Below are 16,945 nucleotides of genomic sequence, written 5' to 3' on the forward strand. Positions count from 1 at the left end.
GTGGCTGGGTCTTCCAGCACGACAATGACCCGAAACATACAGCCAAGGCAACAAAGGAGTGGCTCAAAAAGAAGCACATTAAGGTCATGGAGTGGCCTAGCCAGTCTCCAGACCTTAATCCCATCGAAAACTTATGGAGGGAGCTGAAGATCCGAGTTGCCAAGCGACAGCCTCGAAATCTTAATGATTTACAGATGATCTGCAAAGAGGAGTGGGCCAAAATTCCATCTAACATGTGTGCAAACCTCATCATCAACTACTAAAAATGTCTGACTGCTGTGCTTGCCAACAAGGGTTTTGCCACCAAGTATTAAGTCTTGTTTGCCAAAGGGATCAAATACTTATTTCTCTGTGCACAATGCAAATAAATATATATAATTTTGACAATGTGATTTTCAGTTTTTTTTTTTAATATAATCTATCTCTCACTGGTAAAATGAACCTAGCCTAAAAATTCTAGACTGTTCATGTCTTTGACAGTGGGCAAACTTACAAAATCAGCAAGGGATCAAATACTTATTTCCTTCACTGTAGATAGATATCAGAGACATAGATAGATAGATATCAGAGACATAGATAGATAGATATCAGAGACATAGATAGATAGATATCAGAGACATAGATAGATAGATATCAGAGACATAGATAGATAGATAGATAGATAGATAGATAGATAGATAGATAGATAGATATCAGAGAGATAGATAGATAGATATCAGAGAGATAGATAGATAGATATCAGAGAGATAGATAGATAGATAGATATCAGAGAGATAGATATCAGAGAGATAGATAGATAGATATCAGAGAGATAGATAGATAGATATCAGAGAGATAGATAGATAGATATCAGAGAGATAGATAGATAGATATCAGAGAGATAGATAGATAGATATCAGAGAGATAGATAGATAGATAGATATCAGAGAGATAGATAGATAGATAGATATCAGAGGGATAGATAGATAGATATCAGGGGGATAGATAGATAGATATCAGGGGGATAGATAGGATAGATAGGATAGATAGGATAGATAGGATAGATAGGATAGATAGGATAGATAGGATAGATAGGATAGATAGGATAGATAGGATAGATAGGATAGATAGGATAGATAGGATAGATAGGATAGATAGGATAGATAGGATAGATAGGATAGATAGGATAGATAGGATAGATAGGATAGATAGGATAGATAGATATGCAGTGGATATATATTGCTGAATAAGAGCATTGCCATTCAGTATCTGGGAAAGCGGAGTAAAATATCTCTATCGTAGCTGGAATGGCAGTCATATTGGACGTCCAGCTTTTGTCAGAACTTTTAGTTTGTGTCTTTAAGTTCATGTCTTCTGTGCAAGAAATCTGATATTATCCAAACCCCCGGCCAAGGTCAAGTTCTGTAATGAATAACTTGCCCTGTCCTCTCCAGTGCTTTCTAGTGACCACATCTGGGCTGATAAACCGTAAATTAAAAAAAATATAGAATTCAGTTTTGTGCAATCAAGAGTACAGAGATGTAGCAGAGCAGAGATTGTTTAGGGCTGCATTGTCCGAGTTATGCCGCCGCGGGATTACCTGCAGTCCTATGTAAAACCACACGTAACACATGGACTAGACTAGCCAAATGGTAAACCCAGCTCTGCTACACTGTACATACATGTGTATAATATTACTTGCCTTATGCGCTGCTCCTCTGCCTTCTTGAGCTCAGTGTCTCTGTTCAGGACTTTCAGGATGGCCTCCTGCTCGGCTTCCGTTAAGAAGCTCAGATCAATCATTTTGTCTTTCAAAAATCAATAACCGGAAAACTAGAAAATAAGACCAGAATAGTGTCGCCCGGCAGACAGGATCTCACGGGGGGAGTTTAGTGCAGCACACGCAGTTCTGGTGCAGTCCAGACTTGGGGTTTGTTAGCAAAGTAACTGGTCATTACTTTTGGTCAGGAGATTCTTGGGAAGGATCCACATTCCCAGTTACACAGTTCACATGCCCCCAGTCTCCAAAGTCAGGCGTCAGACTTGGCCAGAGGCAGAGATGGGCACCAACATCACCTAGGAAGACAAAGATAATGTTACCATGTGTAGAGGAAATATTGCAGCAAATCTTCTGAGTGTTTTATTTTACATATATAAACATAAATTGAAGTATCCGATTGACATAACTGTATAAACACCACTCTACTGTAACAACTCATGCAGCTGTGTAACCATCACATAAACAGGACAGATATCATCCTCTAAAAGGAAGCGATGAAAGATGTGTAAATTAAAAGCAGAGATCTTGTAAAATGTAATTGATTCCGAAGTATAATAGAAAATGGTATAACAAGAATATAACTACTATAATACTGCTCCTATATACAAGAATATAACTACTATAATACTGCCCCCTATATACAAGAATATAACTGCTATAATACTGCCCCCTATATACAAGAATATAACTACTATAATACTGCTCCTATATACAAGAATATAACTGCTATAATACTGCCCCCTATATACAAGAATATAACTACTATAATACTGCTCCTATATACAAGAATATAACTACTATAATACTGCTCCTATATACAAGAATATAACTACTATAATACTGCCCCTATATACAAGAATAAAACTACCATAAAACTTCCCCCTATATTCAAGAATATACCTACTATAATACTGCCCCTATATACAAGAATATAACTACTATAATACTGCTCCTATATACAAGACTATAACTACTATAATACTGCCCCTATATACAAGAATATAACTACTATAATACTGCCCCTATATACAAGAATATAACTACTATAATACTGCTCTTATATACAAGAATATAACTACTATAATACTGCCCCTATATACAAGAATATAACTACTATAATACTGCTCCTATATACAAGAATATAACTACTATAATACTGCCCCTATATACAAGAATATAACTACTATAATACTGCTCCTATATACAAGAATATAACTACTATAATACTGCCCCTATATACAAGAATATAACTACTATAATACTGCCTCCTATATACAAGAATATAACTACTATAATACTGCCCCTACATACAAGAATATAACTACTATAATACTGCCCCCTATGTACAAGAATATAACTACTATAATACTGCCCCTTTATACAAGAATACAACTACTATAATACTGCCTCCTATATACAAGAATATAACTACTATAATACTGCCCCCTATGTACAAGAATATAACTACTATAATACTGCCCCCTATATACAAGAATATAACGACTATAATACTGCCCCTATATACAAGAATATAACTACTATAATACTGCTCCTATATACAAGAATATAACGACTATAATACTGCCCCTATATACAAGAATATAACTACTATAATACTGCCCTCTATATACAAGAATATAACTACTATAATACTGCTCCCTATATACAAGAATATAACTACTATAATACTGCCCCTATATACAAGAATATAACTACTATAATACTGCCCCTATATACAAGAATATAACTACTATAATACTGCCCCCTATATACAAGACTATAACTACTATAATACTGCCCCTATATACAAGAATATAACTACTATAATACTGCCCCCTATATACAAGAATATAACTACTATAAGGGCATGACCACACGTGGCGGATTTCCTCCGCAACTGTCCGCATCAATGCCGCACAGAATCTGCGTTGCAGATTCTGCTGCGGATCTGCACAAAATGTGCAGAAAATTGATGCGGACTAGCTGCTGCGGACTGCGGGAAAAGTGCTTCCCTTCTCCCTATCAGTGCAGGATAGAGAGAAGGGACAGCACTTTCCCTAGGGAAAGTAAAAGAATTTCATACTTACCGGCCGTTGTCTTGGTGACGCGTCCCTCTTTCGGCATCCAGCCCGACCTCCCTGGATGACGCACCAGTCCATGTGACCGCTGCAGCCTGTGCTTGGCCTGTGATTGGCTGCAGCCGTCACTTACACTGAAACGTCATCCTGGGAGGCCGGACTGGAGACAGACGCAGGGAGTTCTCGGTAAGTATGAACTTATGTTTTTTACAGATACATGTATATTGAGATCGGTAGTCACTGTCCCGGGTGCAGAAACAGTTACTGCCGATCGCTTAACTCTTTCAGCACCCTGGACAGTGACTATTTACAGACGTCTCCTAGCAACGCTCCCGTCATTACGGGAGCCCCATTGACTTCCTCAGTCTGGCTGTAGACCTAGAAATACATAGGTCCAGCCAGAATGAAGAAATGTCATGGTAGTAAAAACAATACGCTCCGCAGCACACATAAGATCTGCGGACTTCATTGCGGAATTTTGACTCTCCATTGAAGTCAATGGAGAAATTCCGCCATGAGTCCGCCACTGCTCCGCAACAGACAGAGCATGCTGCGGACACCAAATTCCGCTCCGCAGCCTATGCTCCGCAGCGGAATTTTACGCCTCGTCTAAACGAACACTGCTAAATTAAAGTGTAAGTCAATGGACAAACGGCACCGCTGCGGATTAACGCTGCGGAGTGTCCGCAGCGGAATTTAAGTGAAATTCCGCCACGTGTGAACCCGCCCTAATACTGCCCTCTATATACAAGAATATAACTACTATAATACTGCTCCCTATATACAAGAATATAACTACTATAATACTGCCCCTATATACAAGAATATAACTACTATAATACTGCCCCTATATACAAGAATAACTACTATAATACTACCCCTATATACAAGAATATAACTACTATAATACTGCCCCTATATACAAGAATATAACTACTATAATACTGCCCCTATATACAAGAATAACTACTATAATACTACCCCTATATACAAGAATATAACTACTATAATACTGCCCCTATATACAAGAATATAACTACTATAATACTGCCCTCTATATACAAGAATATAACTACTATAATACTGCTCCCTATATACAAGAATATAACTACTATAATACTGCCCCTATATACAAGAATATAACTACTATAATACTGCCCCTATATACAAGAATATAACTACTATAATACTGCCCTCTATATACAAGAATATAACTACTATAATACTGCTCCCTATATACAAGAATATAACTACTATAATACTGCCCCTATATACAAGAATATAACTACTATAATACTGCCCCCTATGTACAAGAATATAACTACTATAATACTGCCCCTTTATACAAGAATACAACTACTATAATACTGCCTCCTATATACAAGAATATAACTACTATAATACTGCCCCCTATGTACAAGAATATAACTACTATAATACTGCCCCCTATATACAAGAATATAACGACTATAATACTGCTCCTATATACAAGAATATAACTACTATAATACTGCCCCCTATGTACAAGAATATAACTACTATAATACTGCCCCTATATACAAGAATATAACGACTATAATACTGCTCCTATATACAAGAATATAACTACTATAATACTGCTCCTATATACAAGAATATAACTACTATAATACTGCCCCCTATGTACAAGAATATAACTACTATAATACTGCTCCTATATAACTACTATAATACTGCCTCCTATATAGAAGAATATAACTACTATAATACTGCTCCTATATACAAGAATATAACTACTATAATACTGCCCCTATATACAAGAATATACCTACTATAATACTGCTCCTATATACAAGAATATAACTACTATAATACTGCCTCCTATATAGAAGAATATAACTACTATAATACTGCCCCCTATATAAGTATTATTATTATATTTAGTAGTATAATGACTATTCAGTTTTTTATTATCCTCATATTATACATTATGTAGCTACAGGAATATTTGCACTTCCGGACGGGCGCTCAGTGCTTGGTCAGTGATTTCTACAATGATTTTTTAGACTCTCTCCTTTTCAGGGAATCGGAGCAGGAAATGATCATTGAGTGACTGATACCATTAGTCATATAGCACAGGTGCTGCTGGACGGCTCCACATGACTGCACCATGAGTCAGGTACATGAGCTTGTATGTTCACACACTTTCCTAGATTCCATGGCCGATATACACGGGTTGTCGGCGGATAATGCTGGGAGCTATAGATTACAACCACTAAATACACAGAATTCGCATCTGCAAAATGTTGTGAATATGTTACGTCACTAATTCTCCTCCGCATGTCCTGTCATTCAAGTGTTCTGAAAGGCATCTAATGCATCAATCTCCGCAAATAGTCTTGATTAAAAATTGCATATACAGCTCCTATGTAGACCTATGCGTCTCCATGGTTACAGACTATGAACAAGCCCTGCGTAGTCAGACCCTGCAGCCATGTTTTACTCCCTTTCATCTGCCCCCTCTTCTACTATCTGTGGGTTATCAAGAAGCAGAGGGTGGAGAGTAGGACTGTTTATAGGAGCGTCATGGTTTCCACTTATATCGGAGACATGACCTGGATCCTGATTGATTTTTAGGAGATATCGGAAAACCGAAGGAAACCCATAGTTCAAGTTTGAACAGTGAACACAAGGCTGCAGGATCAGACTACACAGGGCTTGTTTGAAGTCTGTAACCATGGAGACACATAAGTGTGCATAGTAGCTGTATTCACCAAGAGTTAGTATTAGAAAAATATGGCTGCCAAGTCTTCCAGTATCCACAGCTGAGCCGTTGAGGTTTAAAAGGAATATAAAAAAAAAAAAAAAAAAAAAAAAAAAAAAAAAAAAAGGTACACATGCCAAAGAGCTAGGAGACAAAAATCGAGCATAAGACGGGCTCATTTTCGTGTCCGTATTAGAGCCAAACACACCGGCAAAATTACCAGAACTAATAGCGTCGTAGATCATAACTTTCATTTCTCTCACGCCCAACTTTTCAACGCAAGGATGGACTGAGCATTCAGGAACTGCTGAGGGCCGAGAGCATTAGAAGAGACCCCAGCCCTCCAGTTGCAAACGGTGATATATATCATTATGGGGATGGGGGGGGCCTTTTTTCCCCTTTTACGGCCGGCAGCCACCAGTGAAGTCAATGGAAGATGTATACATCCATATGCAGTGAGCTCCCCCTAGTGGTGGCGTGTGAAAAGAAACGGTGCAATTTGTTGGCCCAAAAAAGCCCGCCAACCTCCAAAACGTAAAAAATAAAAAAGCGTTTTAGTGTAATTGACGCTCCCCGCGTCAACAAGCAGGCTGCATCGTCCAATGGCTGTAGGCCGTTTTCTCCATAATGATTTAACATCTCAAGTCAGCCATTGGCTAATGAGACCACGTGACTTGACATTACTGTGGACCCATCGTCACTACAACCTAGCCATCACATCATTGGGAATGGGACCTGCCGGTCGCTGCAAAACTGCATCTCTCCACAGCGGCCATGCAGCATAGAAATGGAGCTGCATCAATTGGGAGACTCCCAGTATCCCATGCCATGGCAGAAGTAGTCATCCAGCTGTAGTCCAAGCCATAAAATGGCCCAGCAAAATGGCAAAGACATCTAGGTCTTCCGTAACCGTACCCCCACCTTCTTCATTTTTGTGCAGGGAGAAGGTAAATGACCTTCTGGGCTCCCCAATATACACAGAGTGGGGGTCACTTTTGTATTCCCGATGGGCAATCGGCACAATCTGCATCGCAATAGACACAGAACTGAGACATCAAGTCATTAAAACTACGCAATTCAATTATAGACATTGGAGATCCCGGCACCAGGACCCAGCGCCTTCAGTATCTGTATAACGTACTATCAAAGTGGACCCAGTGGTGGCAACTGGACCCGATCTTTCACTTCATCCTTCCTCCAAACTCCCATTTTGGGGTGTGGTTGGTTTTGCTTCCTAAAACAGGACTCATCCCAACTTAATTGGGGATAAGATGCAATACCAGATACAGCCAGTAGACCGCAGTGGCACGATTTCAGTTTTCCGGAAACCCATTTAATTGTAATATGGAGTGGCTGCACATATTGTCCACCAAGAATAGAGACTGAGACCCCCTTGTGCTCAGGATCAGTAGTTGTTGTCATGTATCATACTTTTGTGCAGGTCTAATGGAGGTGTCCAAGAAAGTGCATAAGTGGAAACCCCCTTTAAATGTAAAGGAGCTGACAGGTTCCCTTTAAACTAGCATGATTTTCGGATATGGGAATGCAATAAAAAGCGATAAAGAAACTTTGTCAAAACTTCCACAACCATCTGCCAGAAAAAGCAGGAAACTAAGCACAGAAGATAAAAAAGACGTAACAAAAAGAAAGTTGCAGCGTTGAATAATATACATGGGCCGGGGCCAAGCATGAGCGGTGGGGGTAAACGTGTCAGGCACTTACAGCACGGGCCGGGCAGACGTTCATCAAAGGATCGGAGGCTGGAATGAAAGATTTGGGACGTTTCTCGTGAAGAACATACTGGTAAGGACTGACTCAGCCCATTCCGGTTTTACAACATTCATGAACTATACTGGGAACTGTGCGGTTCCTCTAGAGAAAACAGGTAAGAGAAGTCAAATATGCTGCCTGTGGCTTTAAATGCCGTCACATCCATGTAAAGAGATCGGAACACTCTGTACTGTAATAACATTATATATGTGGCAGGTTTATAAACTTTATATACACATTCATTACACACAAAAAAATAAAAATAGTAAAATGGACGGTAAACTAAGTCTCTTATTACCATTTGATGTGCAGTTTAATACAATCTATTGTCCCCTGTTATCAGCCATTTCAGGGAGTGACAATCCCGAAAAAAATGTTGCCCCCTCCCCTCTACTTTAAAAGGATAACTAAAAACAAAAAAAAAACAAAAAATAAAAAACTTGGCATGTCATAGTGACTTGTCAGAACAGTTAATCAGTGAGGGTCCAAGCACAAAGATCCCCACCGATTACTAAAACAAAGCAGCAGAAGTGCTCAGGCGAGCGCTGTGCCGCTTAGTTTGATCGGCTTTTCTTGGAAAGCCGAGCAAGTGGTGTATGGGCTTCATAGAAGGTCTATGAGCCGGTACACCGCTCACTTGGCTTTCCGAGGCTCCCCAGAGTGCTTCTGCCGCTCGTTTTAGCGATCAGTGGGGTCTCATTGCTCGGACCCCCACCGATCAAAAGTTTTGACATGTCATAAGTTTAGTTACCCTTTAAATCTCACCTATTACAAATTCTGGGAACCACCAGATACATTTGTAGATCTAAAGATCAGCAATTCTTCTTATGTACATTTACTTCCATTACATGCAATCCTTCTTGAAAATTGTTGGAGTGTAAAAAAATAAAAAAAACATACAGGGTCTGCTTTTATTTCTCTAAACAGCGCCACTCCTCCATTGGTTGTGCCTGGTATTGCAACTCAGCCCGCTTAAAATAAAAGGGGCAAAACTGCAATACCAGACACAGCCTATGAACAAGAGTGGCGCCACTTCTAATTTTAAACAAACCCTTTAAATTATCCAGTAATCTGGCTGCCAATTTTGGATTCAGGAGTTTTAATTCGATAATACACACACACACACATACACACACACACACACACACTTCTAATTCAAAGTCGTAACTTGAAGCTACTGGGCCCCAGTGCAAAATCTGCACCGGGGCCCACACCTCCATGTGACATCTTTAGTACAGATATATGCTTATATAGTAGAGGAGCCTTTGGGCTCCATGAGGCACCAGGGCCCAGGTGCAACTGCTACCTCGGCACCCCCTATAGTATCGTCCCTGCTGAAAATTTAAAAAAAGCATGATGACTCCACAACCATCTCTGAATTGGTGCGGCCGATTTACTGGGATGCCATTTAAATTTTCTTGTACATTTGTTGGCAATGGTGACCGGATAACTGCGACGAGTGTGTGTGAAGAACGAGTTTATTAATTTTACAGTTTTATAAAAACAATTTAAATCCGAAACCTTCGGATAACTAGTTAGGAATCCACCAGAGAATTCCTCCTAATAATTCACATGACCCAACATGGGTCAGAAACGTAAATAACAATTTAACGTTAACATTAACCCGAGCCGAGGAAGTCCTTGAGGCCTTTTCAGATATTCCTTTTTTTAACAACACACCGAGTTAGCCATCTGCAAACCACTAATTACCTCCAGCCGTAAACCAGCTCGGAAGCACCGTTCACCTCTGCAGATGGCTCCAACCACTAGAAGTCCACTTCAAGGGGATAACACCCGATGAAGCCCTCAAGTGATATACCGACCACTAGAAGTCCACTTCAAAGGGATAACACCCGATGAAGCCTTCAACCATGTACCTTTTTTGGGGGACGCATACCCCCGATGCGACCCCCCCCACCATTTTGTACTGACTGGCCTCAAGGACTCCCCCCGCCACAGCGAAACAGGCCTTGACCACCTTAAGCCTGTGAGTTCCTCCACACCACCACCGCCCTTTCTATGCCTTCTGCTATCGCCAAGCTCCAAAGATCAATGCCAACCTCGGTCAGATGAACCCCGTCACTCCTCCAGAAATTCCCCATTCCCGACTCCAAATCCCTGTGCCTCACGCAAATGCCCCCGTTTTTTGCCACAAAACGGGACACCGCCCGATTAACTTTAATGCGAGCCTTATTGACTCTCTCCACAGATCTAGCCAACCGCCACTGTTTCCTTGGGACTATGTCCGACCACACTATTACCAACTTGGGATAAGAAACCCACAAACACAACATATCGTGTTTGATATCCCGCACCAACTCACGAAAGGGGCGGACTCCTAAGTCATTCCCACCCACGTGCAACACTAAGACCTCCGGAACCCTATCAAGCCGAGCATATGTCTGGAATTCCGCCAACACCCTGCTCCACGACATACCTCTAAATCCCAGCCAATGCACAACCGCATCCTGTCGCGGAATGCGCAACTGGCGACCATCCGGGCGGACGTCTGCCCTCAAAGCCCCCCAGTGCACGTAAGAATGACCCATCAACCACACCAAACAGTTAGGCACCACCATACAACATTTTAAAAGCGTTACCACCAAACCTCATAACATATGGGGGCGGACATAGGACTTAAACCTGTTGGACTCCCAACGACCAATACGCCGCACCCCCTCATCATCCAACCCCCAGCGCCCCGCTTCTGTTGCTGCGCCAATCCTGAAGGAATGAGATGAATATGAGCCTGCCGCAACCCCAACCGCCGTCAAACATTTTTTAAATACAGCTCCAAACTGAAACCTGGACAAAAACGACCCGTCCACGTGACGTAACAAAGGCAAATCTGGAGACCCCCTTTTTGGCGTAAAACCCCGCATGCACTCTACTGGGCACATAACCGACCCCGGGAGGGCGAACAAAACTATCAGTTTACCCTTCCCTACTTGGTCAGTTTTTGACCGACGCAACCATACCTCTAACCGATCTGCGAATAGGCTCACCTCCCCAGATCTCAGCCCCCCTGCCTGTTTGGTACTTGGCGACACCAACTCACCTATTCTAAATGCCCCAAAGAACGCTAACGAAAAAGCTAACCGAAACAAATCCATTTCGTCTGAAGAACGACAGACCGATGCTAATGAACCGCCCAACGAGCTAAGCAAAGCAAACGACACAGGCCTTCTACTATCCGCCTCCACCCTACCTCGGCGCAACCCCTTCAAAGCCTGCGATACCAGAAATTCCTTCGATACATCCTGAAAGCCCCGCAACTTAAACCCAAACGCCACCGCAGATATGAACCGGTTCACCTTTGCCACTGAAAACCCCGCCTCCCAGGCGTCCCCTAACCAGTACATAAGTGCCACCAACCTGTCTCTATCCGTATTGACGTCACCCAACTCTCTTACCCACTCCTCCCATTGCCTCCAACAAGCAGCATAAGCACTCCACGTCGTGCGCGCCAAAGACCTTTGTAACAGTTGTTCTACGGGACCGATACCAGATCCCAAAGATGATCCGGACAAGCCAAACCGAGACGTTCCGCTCCCGGTGCCAATTGCCGAAACCGGTCCCACTGCGAGCGAGAAAGAGCATCAGCGATACAATTCCGTACTCCCGGGACATGCACCGCCACCACCCACGCGTTCAACGACAAACACACCAACACTAAATGTCGCAACAATTGAACTACCGGAGGAGAGGACGCCGTGATGTTATTAATGGCCAGCACCACCCCCATGTTGTCGCAGTAAAAACGGACCTTCTTATCCCTGAGCCTGTCCCCCCAAATGGTAGCCGCCACCACGATGGGAAACAGCTCGAGCAGGGCCAGATTCCGCATGAGTCCACTGGACACCCAACTAGCCGGCCATTGACCTGCGCACCACGGACCTCCCCCGTAAGCTCCAAAACCGCCCGCCCCAGCCGCATCCGTAAAAATATTCAAATCACTCGTATCCTGCGCTGGGGCCATCCATAGCGAGCGACCATTGTACTGGCCCAAGAAGTCATCCCAAACCTGAAGATCAGCTCGGTGCTCCTCCTTGAGCCGCACAAAATGATGTGGCGCACGCACTCCCGCCGTTGCCGCCGCCAACCTCCTACCAAACACCCTCCTCATCGGCATAATCCGGCAGGCGAAGTTCAACTTCCCCAGCAGCGACTGAAGCTCCCGCAGCGTCATTTTTTTTAGTCTACAAGCCCGCCGTACCTCCAGCCTCAAAGCACCCAACTTATCCGCAGGGAGACGACACTCCATTGCCACCGAGTCTATTTCAATTCCTAAAAAACAAATCGTCGCTACCGGGCCCTCCGTTTTTTCTGGCGCCAAAGGAATCCCAAAATCCCTCGCCACCTTCTGTAGTGCATGAAGCAAATTACCGCAAACCGACGAACCCCCCGGGCCAACGCACAAAAAAATCATCTAAGTAATGGATCAACGAGTCGACCCCGGATACTCCCCTCGTTACCCACTCCACGAAGCTACTAAACGCCTCGAAGTATGCACAAGAAAGGGAACACCCCATCGGAAGGCACCGATCCACGTAAAAAGCCCCATTCCAAAAACAACCCAACAGCCGTTGGCTTTCTGGATGAACTGGCAACAACCTGAACGCCGCCTCGATGTCGGTTTTTGCTAGCAGTGCACCTGGACCCGCGGCCCGCACTAAACCCACCGCCTTATCGAATGAGGTATAGACTACGGAGCACAACTCGTGATCGATCCCGTCATTTACCGACGAACCCTTGGGATACGATAAATGATGAATCAAACGAAATTTTCCGGGCTCGCGTTTAGGGACAATACCCAACGGGGACACAACTAAATCTTTTACAGGCGACTCAACAAACGGCCCCGACATGCGGCCCAACGAAACTTCTTTTAACAACTTTTCCGACACGACTTTTGCATGCAAGTAAGCCGATTTTAAATTCCTCCGCGTAACCGGAACCTCATAAGGAGGCGGAGGAATAACAAAACCAACACGAAACCCTTCGTAAAGCAACTTAGCCGCCGCCCTATCCGGATACTCATTTAGATAAGTGGCCATCTTTTCCACCCTCACCGGCGACACCCCCTTGACCAGCCGCGGAGGGCTGGTTCCCTGACCTCTTTTTTCGCAGACATTTTGCCGCCCAGTGTGATGCACCATTACACTCGGAACACACGTGCTTGAACTTGCACGTGGCCCCGAACTTATACTGGCCTTCATTAAATTGCCAGCAAAAACCCGCCTTTCCCCCGCCGCTTTGTCCAACCTGACTAGACTGGCCTCCCTGGCCGGCGCTCCCGGGAAAGGACTGCCTAACCGGAGCCGTAACCCGTAACCAGAGAGCAATATCCTTCTGGTCCCACCGAATCGCCGGCCGAACCGCTTTCCGCTGACGGAATTGCTCATCGTATCGCAGCCACGCCTGACCCCCATACGCCCTATGAGCCTCCCCAATGGCATCAAAATAACAAAACAACGCCGAGCAATTTTCCGGCGCCTTTTCCCCTATCACACTAGTCAATATGGCGAACGCCTGCGACCAATTAACGAACGTCTGCGGGATAAGCCTATACCGCCGCCGTTCCTCCTCGTCCTTTTTACTCTCGTCCCTCTTGCTCTTATCCAAATTAAATTTAGCGAGCGGCAAGAGAGAAAAAATCTCAACATATTCGGCCTTCCAGATCCGCTCGCGCACCTCCTGCTTTAAATGCGCCCCCAACGGACCTTCGAAACAAACGTACACCTCGCCCCGAGCACGGTCATCGATACGCACCCGATCGCCATCCTTTTGTGCCTCGGTCTGTACCGACACCGCGACCGCCTCCCTAACCGCCAGCACGGGCCGCGCCTGTACCAATCCCACGTCCCTGGGGCCCTCCCACACTACCGCCGGGGACACTTCCGTAGCTACCGGCGCCGCCGCCCTGTCTAGGCGCCCGACCAGCTCCCTCAAGCAACCCACTAAATCTGCCAGACCCGTGCCATCGCGCCCGCCCGCGCCACTACCGGCCACCGATGCGACGCTAGCAGCCCCCCCGCCGACACCCGACATAAAAATCGCTGGATATGACAATGATGGAGTTACACACTCACCGGGCCGCACAGGCGCTGTGTTCCCGTCAGCCGGACCATCCTGACCTCGACGATACACGTCCAGTTCACCTTCTTCCAGCTCATCTCTCGCAGACGACTGGCCATCCCACCGACATCTTCGGATCGGAGATGATGAAGCGCTGACTGATGGGCCGGCAACCTGCCGCCCGACCGATGGAACCCAGACTTCCGACTGGACCTGTTGCATCAACGTCGCTGCAGATCTAGGCGTCCGTCTCGATGATCCTGAAGAAGCCTGCCCCCTGGCCGGAACATCACCAGGCGGGGCGGCCGTACCTCGTCCTCCAAATCTTCCATCCGATGGTGGAGGGGTGACAGGGAGCCCGGCCTGCGACTCCCTGCTCACCGCCGGACCCAGTCGCGGCTTGGGATTCCTGCCAGGACGCAGGGCCTGGGAAGGGGCGGTCCCCCCAGCTGCCTGGCCTGCAGCGTCCGAGATCGGGCTCCCTCTGCGACGCCGTGTCCGCGGGACTGCCTCAGGACTGAGGCGCTCTGGAGGTCGAGACCGCCGGGAGGGACGAGTCGACCCGGCCTGCATCGCCGTCGCCCCCGGCAACGCTCTCTGCCTGCTCCGGACAGGAGCAGTTGTTGCCGACTCCCCCCCCGCCGCCATGCTAGGAAGGGGGCCGGGGGAGGGGAGCCTGTCTCCTGCAACAGACCCCGAACGCCGGGCCTGACGTGGCAACACGGCGTCCGGGATCTTCGCTAATGCAGCCACGGTCTCCTCCAGCCATCCGGGACCGTGGTGCACAGCAGCAGCACGCAGCTGCTCTAACAACACTGCCTCTGCCATACTGAGCGAGCGCGGGCAACGGGGAGCTTATCCTCACTGTGCTACTCGTCCCGCTGCTCCCGGCTCAATGCCGCAAACAGCGGGAAGCGCAGCAACGGCCCCCTGACTCCTCCCTGACCCCCCCCTCCTCCGACTCCCTCCAACTCTCCCTCACATGTTAACCCTTTCCCTACCAGGGAGGTCATGGAGGCTTCCCTTCAGCCCTGCAGGCTCCGTCCAGCCCCTTCTGTAGAGTCTCCCACAAAGACAGGATTCTGTCTGACAGAATCAGTCACGGATCGATACCACAGGATGAATTGACGTTCCTGCGGGCATCATAAATGGGGCTGCTCTTGCTGGAACCAATCAAAGGGCGCCTCTGACTGGTCACGAGGCCACTCTTGCTGGCACCATAGGTGGTGCTATGAGAGCATGGTCAGTATTTGATATAAACACTGTGCCCGGTAACACCTCTAGGGTCCCTTCGAGTGCATTTCAGAAAAATTGGCAACCATTCTTAGTGACGCAAGGAAGTGGCATTGCCCAATCCAACATTGGTGGCCTCAGTCATATGCACAAAAATGTAGATTGACTATTCCATGCAAAGTCTAATTATAGGAAGATCTCTGCTCTATCGTAAAATGATCTCCAAAAAACTTGGCAACTTCTACATCATCTGCCAGGAGAGCAAGACTGGCAACCGCGGACAGAACCAGTCAGCATTGGGCACATTGTTACAACACAGTCTGCTCTACATGACAAATTCCAGGACATATGACCCCACTTATAAGAACAATCATGGCACCGATCATTATTAGCTATATATGAAGCTTGGAGAGATCATGATCCTTTTTACCGAGCTGTGATCGATCAGATTGCTCTGAAGAAACAGGAAGTGCATTCTTTCAGCTCCCCTGTTTGGCAATTTGGGGGGTTGCTTGGTGGGTGAAATTACGCTCACTAGTAGAACTATTAGTAAATCACACTGATACTGTAATTTAAAAGTGTCTCATCGTGGGAGGTTCTCTATAAGGGGTTGTCCAATTTTTTTTTCTAAACTAAAAATACCCGGTTAGATAATTCTGAGTTCACAAAAGGAGGGTCCCCATCTGGTGGAGAGCAGCTACAAAGAGTCTCGCTCTGGAGGACCCAGCGCGTCCATACACTATAAAAACAGCACATTGAAATGAATGAGAACTGTGTAATACTTAATTTCCCCTGTGGAGGCGCTGCAGGGAAATTGAACACTTTGCTTCCATGTTACCCCACAGAGTACAGCTGATCTCTTTATGCCCCAGCAGCAGGACACTGATCAGCTTATGGTTATAGGACTTTTCTAATAAAAAGTGATTGTCCAATGCGGACCTCGTGCCATATTATTCCTCATGCAGGTTCATTAAAAAAAAAATAAAAATAAAAAAATTCCAAAACATCTTACACATTTTAATAATTGAAAGGAAAAAAAGTGGCACACAGATTCGTTCACAGCCGAGAAGAATACAGCTTAGCAAGACCAGTGAAGTCCTTATTTGGAGGAGAGGTCTCGGAGTCATACTTTATTGGTGTGGAATGTGAGCAGAAAACACACAGGCATTCCATGTATGTATCACTTTACAGGGGATTACTGCTCCACCAACGCTGCAACCCAGCGAATCCGCACGTTCACATACAGATTCTCATGTTACCCACTGCCCAACTGCTACCAAGTAT

General features: G+C 45.3%; 1 protein-coding gene across 1 annotated transcript in view; it reads right to left on the reverse strand.

The window, feature by feature from the left end:
• SYTL2 (synaptotagmin like 2) overlaps positions 1-2,049 on the reverse strand; it is a 67,351-nt gene extending 65,302 nt beyond the window's left edge. Inside the window, exon 1 of the mRNA XM_075849940.1 lies at positions 1,678-2,049. Within this exon, the coding sequence (XP_075706055.1) occupies positions 1,678-1,782 (105 nt within the window). The 5' untranslated portion in view covers positions 1,783-2,049. The remainder of the gene's footprint in view (positions 1-1,677) is intronic.
• Positions 2,050-16,945: the final 14,896 nt, after the last annotated feature.

This window comes from Rhinoderma darwinii, chromosome 2 (assembly GCF_050947455.1).
Source record: "Rhinoderma darwinii isolate aRhiDar2 chromosome 2, aRhiDar2.hap1, whole genome shotgun sequence".
Lineage (NCBI taxonomy): Eukaryota > Metazoa > Chordata > Amphibia > Anura > Rhinodermatidae > Rhinoderma > Rhinoderma darwinii.